Source organism: Gracilinanus agilis, chromosome 2 (assembly GCF_016433145.1).
Source record: "Gracilinanus agilis isolate LMUSP501 chromosome 2, AgileGrace, whole genome shotgun sequence".
NCBI classification, from domain to species: Eukaryota; Metazoa; Chordata; class Mammalia; order Didelphimorphia; family Didelphidae; genus Gracilinanus; species Gracilinanus agilis.
The window spans coordinates 63893336-63901512 of record NC_058131.1 but is presented as its reverse complement, the minus strand read 5'-3'; the positions used below and the strand labels follow the sequence as shown (position 1 = coordinate 63901512).

The following is an 8177-nucleotide window of genomic DNA, read 5'->3' as shown; positions in this document are numbered from 1 at the left end:
CCCCCCCTTTTCTACCCCTCCCCCTCCGGGGCCTCCCCTTCCTCAGGCTCTGCCAGCTCATTCTCAACTCCCAGAGGGAGGGGGCGGCAGCTGGCGGGGGTAGGGAGGACTGACGTGTCTGCACATAGCCCTGACCCGAGGGGGAATCCTGGAGAGAAACCCCCCACTCAGCTCCCAATCCCCAGTCCGCGAAGTAAAGGGCTGTAAGTATAGAGAAGAGTCCTGGATTTTGAGATGAAGACCCTGGATTCCAATACTGGCGATGCCAATAACTAGTTGTGTTACTCCCCCTCTCTGAGCCTCCGTTTCCTCTTCTGTTAAATGGGAAGGAGCAGAGCAAGGGTATAGACTTGATGTTATCAAAGGCCCCTTCCTAAACCCTGGGGAGTTGCGTCAAGAATCTGGGAAATGGGAGCAATTAGCTTCTACAACCTCACGCAGATCAGGACCCGGAATACCTAGTATGTATAAGAGACTCGAAGATCCCTTTCTTGGGTTCCTGCCTCACTTTCACCTCCTGTATAAGAAAGCCCATTTCTAGAGATCTGACACTAAGGGCAAGGTCGCGGGTTACTGTTTTGGAGTGTCGGGTAAGTAAAGGTTGGGAGTAGATGGAGAGAAGGAGCGTAGAATTGAAGACAACCAGTTTATGTTGGGGGGGGAAAAGATTCCTTTGTTCCAACAATAGCTCTAGGTCCTACGTCCAGCCCCCACCCCCAAGTCCCCACTTCCCACAAAGCCTGGTGGATAGGTAAATCTAGAGCTCCCTCTTACTTTTCTACCAAGTCCAAGTCCTCCCCAAGGCCAGAGAACCAGCCACAAAACAAGATTTCCAGGGCTAATGTGGTGAGGAGGTAAGAGCTCTGTGGAGGAATCTGGGTGCTGGTTTGAATCCCAGCTCTGTTATTACCATGGCCTTGGCTAAGTCATTTCTCTTTATTGGGATTGAACTGTCTGATATTAAAAAGATTCCAGGTGAGGGGGCAGCTGGGTAGCTCAGTGGACTGAGAGCCAGGCCTAGAGACAGGAGGTCCTAGGTTCAAATCCGGCCTCAGACACTTCTCAGCTGTGTGACCCTGGGCAAGTCACTTGACCCCCATTGCCTACCCTTACCACTCTTCCACCTATAAGTCAATACACAGAAGTTAAGGGTTTAAAAAAAAAAAAAAGATTCCAGGTGGGATATTGGTTCCTTTCCCTGTCCTCTTCTCTCCCCTCCTCTTCCCTCCCCTTTCCTTCCCTCCCCTCCCCTCCAACCAAGTCCTGGTACTCTATACCCTGTGTTACTTAGCTGCCCCTCTTGGTTCAAGAAACTTCTAAGACTTGGGGCCTCTGGTATACTGATATAGGGAGAGGTTTAAGGTAGTTGTAAGGATTATTCATTTCAGGATAGGGACTGGACCTGGTATAACCAACATGCCTGGCACTGATCGCTTTCTTTGAAATACTGTATATGTAGTCTTAGAGAGTTGACCAGCAATGGTGCCAAACTCAAATAGAAATCTATTATTGAGGGCTGCATATTGACTCGAACAACCACAAATTAACATTATGTTTTATTGTATTTTATTATTTTGTTAAACATTTCAGAGCTACATTTTAGTCTGGTTAGGGCAGCACTGGGGAGTTTGACACTGAGAGATTAAGGAGCTCACCCAGGACCACAATGGGTCAGAGGCTGGGCTTGATTCTCCACTCAGATTCTCCTGGTTCTAAAACCATTTCCCATTCAATTCAGGAAACATTTATTAAGCATCTCCTCTGAATCGTACTTGGTCCCTATAGACCCAACAAAATAGTCCTTGCATCTCTGCCCTCAAAGAACTTATATGGGGAAGAGAAAAGGGGAAGATACTTCAAATGAATGCCTCAATAAGTATGACACAGGGTAATTTAAGGGCTTCCGGGTTTCTGGGATCGAATCCCATCTCATCCATTCACTACTTGTATGATGTTAGGTAAATTGTTTCTCAATTTCTTTATCTGTAAAATGAGAAGGGTTGAACCTCTAAGATTCATTCCAGCTCCAAATCTTTGATCCTGTGTATTTGAGGAGGGAGAGAGCATTAATAAATAACTGGAGGACTGGGGAGGGCTTCAAGGAGGAGGTGGCTTTGAATTGAATCATGAACAAGGGTAAGGATTCTCTGAGGTAGAGATGGGGACCGAGTAGATATATTCTAGCCACGGGAAGCTGACCTGCATGGAAGTGGGAAATGGAGTGAACTTGGTGACCAGTTAGTAATATAGCTTGGCTAGGATGTAGCTCAGATGGTGGGGGACCTAAAATGTCAGTCTAGGTGAGTTTCCATTTTGCTCTGGAGGGGAGACATTAAAGGTTTTTGAATTGACTTTCTCGTTTCTTTGTTTCTTTCTCCTGTACTTTCTGGTTTAGAATCAATCTTAAATATTGATTCCAAGGCAGAAGAGCTGTAAGGGCTAGGCAATGAGGGCTAAGTGACTTACCCAGGGTCACACTATAATAACTCTTTGAGGTAGAGAATGCAGCAGTTATTAAATCTGTGATCTTAATAGCCTCCATTTTACAGATGAGAAAATTGAGTCTCAGAGAGAAGTGACTTGTGGTATCATAGGATTTAGAGCTGGAAGGAGCATTAGCCAATATTTGGGTCAAACTTGTAATTTTACACAGTGGGAAGAAAGGTGAAATGATTTGCTCAGTCACACTTTGTCAGAGCTGGGATTTGAACACATGACTTTGTATTTCTGGTTAGCAGCCCTTGCTCTCTCTTTTCTCTTCCTCTGCTCAGTTTTCTGAACCTCTGACTAGAGATAGCCAACACAGGCAACCAGGCTAAAGATAGTCTCTCTTGCCCTCCCCTCCCCTCCCCCACTCTGTCTTGGGGGTCCAGCTGGCCTTCCCCAAGCTTCCTGGATGCTGAGCTCATGAGGACATTTTGGTAAATCTGGCCTAGACTCTGGGCCAGGTGGGCCTTGACCCCATGGCCAGCCAAATGGGGATCATGTTGCATTGTCTGCTGGCCCCAGAGCCTGATCTGGCCTCTCTTCTTCTCTTTCTCTCTTGGAAGAAATATCTGGATTTGGGATCCCAGCCTCTTGCCCCATGTCTTCTGGGAACTGGTAGGAAGAAGAGGAGAGCTCAGGAGATATTCACAGATAAAGATTTGAAAATCACTGTCTTCTCCACTTACCTGGAATAGCATAGGATCAAAGTGACTACTATGTGCCACACAGTGTGGGATAGTGGAGAGAGACCCTACCTGGGAGTCTGGAAGAATTGGACTCAAGTCCCATTTCTGACACAAAGGCAAAGACATGTAAAGTCTCAGTGGCGCAGGTAGCTCAATGACTCTAAATTGCCCAGCAGCTTGGGGTTTACCTTAGGAGAGAGAATTCCCACTCTGGGAGCTCCCTGTAACATGAAATCACAGGTCTAGTTTTTTTAAAATGCTAGAAAACGGAGATACACACTTGAGGAGGGGAAACATGTCTGTCTATCTAGCTATCTAGAGATAGTCACTTAGGTACATAGACATATATTTATTATCTATTATTTATACATATTCACTATATACATGTATCTCTAAATATAGCCAGATATTCACTTATGTACATGCATCTATTCACTTATGCATATGTACATCTATCTATCCATCTGTCTCTTTCTCTCTCTCTATCCATGTCTGTCTATCCATTCATCTATCTATCTATCTGTCTGTATCTATCTATCTATCTATCTATCTATCTATCTATCTATCTATCCTTTCATCTCTTATCTATCAATCTATCAATCAACTATCCATCCATCTGTCTATCTGTCTATCTATTTATCTATCTATCTGTCTATCCATGTCTGTCTATCCATCTGTCTGTTTATCCATTCTATCTTTCTATCTATCATCTATCTATCTTTTCATCTCTTATCTATCTATTTATCTATCTTTTCATCTCTTATCTATCTATCTATCTATCTATCTATCTATCTATCTGTCTGTCTGTCTGTCTGTCTGTCTCTGTCTATCCATGCATCCATTCATCCATCTATCTATCATTTATCTATCTATCCTTTCATCTCTTATCTATCAATCAACTATCTATCTATCTATCTATCTATCTATCTATCTATCCATCTGTCTGTCTATCCATTCTTCTATCTATCTATCTATCTATCTATCTATCTATCTATCTATCTATCTATCTATCTATCTATCTATCTATCCGTCTGTCTGTCTATCCATTCTTCTATCTATCTATCTATCTATCTATCTATCTATCTATCTATCTGTCTGTCTATCCATCTATCCATCCATCTGTCTATCCATTCATTCATCATCTATTCATTCACCCATCTGCCTAACTGTCTATCTATCTATCTATCCTTTCATCTCTTATCTATCTATCTGTCTGTCTATCCATCTATCATCCATCTGTCTATCCATTCATTCATCATCTATTCATCTATCCATCTGCCTAACTGTCTGTCTATCTATTTATCCATCTATCCATCCATCCATCCATTGAGCAAGTGAGTGGTACAGTGGATAGAATGCTGAGCCTGGAGGCAGGAAGACCTGAGTTCAAATTTGACCTCAGACATTTACTAGCTATGTGATCCTGGGCAAGTCACTTCACCCTGTTTGCCTCTGTTTCCTCATCTGTAAAATGAGCTGGAGAAGGAAATGGCAAGCCATTACAATAGTTTTCCCAGAAAACTCTAAATGGGGTCAGAAGAGTTGGACACAACTGAACAATACCTATACACACACAATATATATATGGATAGGTAGATATGGTAAATTTGGGAGAGAGGGCACTGGTAGATAAGGAAAGATTTCATTTAGAAGGTGGTGCCTTGGCTAAACCAAGGTCTTAGGGATTCTAGAAGCCAGACGTGAGGAAAGAGGGCAGTCCAGGCTAGGGGGACTGCTAATACAAAGACATGGAGAGAGAAGAGGGAAGGTTATGTGTACTGAATAGGAAAAAGACCAATTTGACTAGATCACAGAGTGTAGGAAAGAGAATAATACATAAGGTTGGAAAGGTAGATTGGGGTCAGGGTATAAAGGCCTTTAAATGCCAAACAGGAATTTACATTTGATCCTAAAGGCAATAGGGAGCCATGGGAGTTTATTTGGCAGCTGTGTGGAGGATGGTGAGAGGGGGGATATAATGGAAATAGGGAGACCAATTAGGAGTGTATTGTAATGGCCCAGGTGAGATGTAATCAGGCCCTGAACTAGGGCAATGCCTTGTGACCCTGAGGGACAAGAGGATGAAGAGAGGTGTTGTGGAGGTAGATTAGTGTTGGGCTAGATGATCTCGAAGGATTCTTCCAGGTCAGGATCTTGGGTCAGCCTCTTCCTTTCTCCAATCCATTCCCCTCTCACCTCTCTAACTGATACATTACAGCTCAGTTCTGATCACTACCACCCAGCAGGCCTCACGGGTTCCCTAACCACCTCTAGGATAAAATACAAACTCTTCTGTTTTCATTTAAAGGTCTTCCCAATCCCACCCATCTTTCCAGGTGGACTCCCCTAGCTGGAATAGAAATTCCTTAAGGACTGGGATTCTTGTTTTTGGTCTTCATATCTCACTCCCCGTGGGGTGCCTGATGTGCAGGAGATGTTTGAAATGAATCAAATATTCCACAATTCCAAGCCAGAGCCCTTCTCTTTCTCCTTCTTTATCTAGAGGGTGAGAAGAAAACCCCTGCCCTCCCAGCCTCCTTCTAGGTGAGCATCCTTCGAGATCCTACATGGAAAAGAAGACGTAAAACTGTCAGGTACGTGTGAAGGCTGATTGGGATTATGAATTGAGAGTGGGGGAGCCTGGGACAGGGGAACCAGGTTGTGTGGAGGGGGTTCAGGTTGTCATTAAATAATTGTTGGTGACGGCATTATACCTTTCAGTTCCTTCCATTCAATTTGGCCTCCACATGAGCTAGGTCCCGGCCAGGTTGTCGTGACAACAGAGGCAGACACAATACAGGGCTGTTCTTCATCTGTTTCCTTGGCAACCAGAGAGTCAGCTCTCCACCCTCCCTGAGTCAGTCAACTCCCCCCACCTCCACACACATACACACACACCTCAGGGGCTTCCTTTGTTTTCCAGGCTGCCCAGTCCTGTGTGCCCACTCACAGGATCACAGAATGTCAGAGCTGGGAAGGACCTGAGAAAGTGTCTAGGCCAACCCCCTCCTTTCATGAAGAAGGAAAACTGAGTCCCAGGGAAGGGAAGGGAAAGGATGGGAAGGTCATAAAGCAAGTGCATGGTCAGAGGCAGGCCTAGAACCCAGGTCTCTGGAATCTTCCTATGGCTTGTGCTGCCTCACAGGATCACAGGGGATTAGGAAGCCGCCTCCATCACCATCTGACCTGAGGTAGTGCCATGGATAGAGTGTCTAAAGTCAGGAAGACCCAAGTTCAAATCCAGCTGCAGATGCTCATTGGTGTGTGATCTTGGGTAAGTCACTTAACTTTGTTTGCCTCAGTTTCCTCATCTGTCAAATGAATTGGAGAAGGAAATGGCAAATCACTCCAGTATCTCTGTCAAGAAAATCCCAAATAGGGTCACAAAGAGTTGGAAACAGCTGAACAGTGACAACTTAGTGGTCATCTAATCTACCCCATAACCAGAAGAAATTCATATCCAACCAAGGGTTATTGAGTCCTGTCTGGAGACTCTCATTGATGGGGGAACCCATTACCTTCCCATTGATGGGGGAACCAGCTTGCTTTTGAACAACCCTGTCTGTTGGGGGTTTCTCCTGACATCAGCTTTTTTCTTTTTGCCTCCTTATAACTCCTACTCGGTGCTCTTGGATCTTTTCTATAGGGCTACCCCCACCAAAACCCCCAAAACATTCTTCCTTCCTCTTCCACAGGAAAGCTCCTTAAACAATAATAGTAATGGTTAGCATTTCTATTAAATTTTCAGCTTTGCAAAGCACTTTACACTTGTTACCTCATTTGGTCTTCATAACAACTCTGTGATGTGGGCGCTATTATTATCCCCATTTTGTAGGTGAGGAAACTGAGGGTGAACAGATGAATGAGTTGCCTGGGGTAGAAGAATCCAGCCCTTGCTGACTTCTAGTCTAGTACTTATGTCTATTGCGTCACTTAGCAGCCTCAATAACCTGAAGAATCTTGGGAGGATGGGGAAGATTCAGGCTCTGAGCTTCACCACCACCCCCAGCCCCAAATCTCCCATGGACAGGACAGTGATGCCTCTGCAGAGGGTCAAGGCAGAGTGGGCTCGACTCAGACTGGGCACCCTGTGGTCATTCAATCTTATTAGCTTGAGTTGGATTCAGTAGGGGGTGGGGAGTGAGGGTCTCTGGACCCCCAAGGGCAAAGGAAGGAGGGAGGGTCTGGGATTGGAGCAGGGACCTCCGGATCCCCAGGGAGCTCATTTCTGGAAGCTTGGGGCTTGTCACAAGGCTGTAGGAATCCAAGAGCTGGGCCAGGTTGCAGAGGCGGAGGCCCCAGGCAGGGCAAACAAAATGAAGCGTCCTTGGCAACATCACTTCCACTTCTGTCTCCCTCCCCTCCTCAGCCTACCCCCCCCTCCCCACCCCACCCCAGGGCATCTGGAGTCTGGAAATATCCTCTGAGTTTCTGGGGCTGAGAGGCTGGGGCAGCTGGTGGCACCTGGCCTCTTCTTCATTCCTTGGCCCTTTCCCCCAGAGAGAGCGGGGATGAGTGGGTCAGGTCAGGCCTGGCCAACATGTTAGGGAAAAGCCCCAACTCAGGTTTCTGTCTAGGATATTATTAGCCTTTGACCTCAGGTTTGTTTCTATCACTACCAAGGGAACCGTGTCCACAAAAGCTACTCAGGGTCCAGGCATCCGCTGCTGTCACCAGCCCCCGAGTCCCTCTCACCCTTTCTGCCTGCCAGCAGAAAAAGCACTGGATTGGGAGTCAAAGAATCATAAAGCTAAATGTCCTTAGAAAAGTCTCTTCCCCTCTCTGGACCTCAGTTTATTTATAAAACAAAAATTTTGGAACAGATGATCTTTAAGGCCTTTCAGCTCTAGCAGTTCCTGAGCTAAGAGCTGCTTCCACAGCCACATTTTATGTCCTGGGGAGGCATTTACTGGCTGATTCTATGATAATGATTCCTCTTTATTTAATTTTAATTAATTAATTTAAAACTCCTTACCTTCTGCCTTAGATCAGTACTATGTATTG

At 45.3% G+C, this 8177-nt stretch overlaps 1 protein-coding gene across 1 annotated transcript in view; it reads right to left on the bottom strand.

Moving 5' to 3' along the window:
- The window catches only part of RRAD (RRAD, Ras related glycolysis inhibitor and calcium channel regulator), a 17540-nt gene extending 10030 nt beyond the window's left edge, over nucleotides 1–7510 (bottom strand). Inside the window, exons 1-2 of the mRNA XM_044659432.1 lie at nucleotides 7377–7510; nucleotides 2856–3099 (exon numbers count right to left, since the gene is read on the bottom strand). Of these exons, the coding sequence (XP_044515367.1) occupies nucleotides 2856–3099; nucleotides 7377–7510 (378 nt within the window). The remainder of the gene's footprint in view (nucleotides 1–2855; nucleotides 3100–7376) is intronic.
- Nucleotides 7511–8177: the final 667 nt, after the last annotated feature.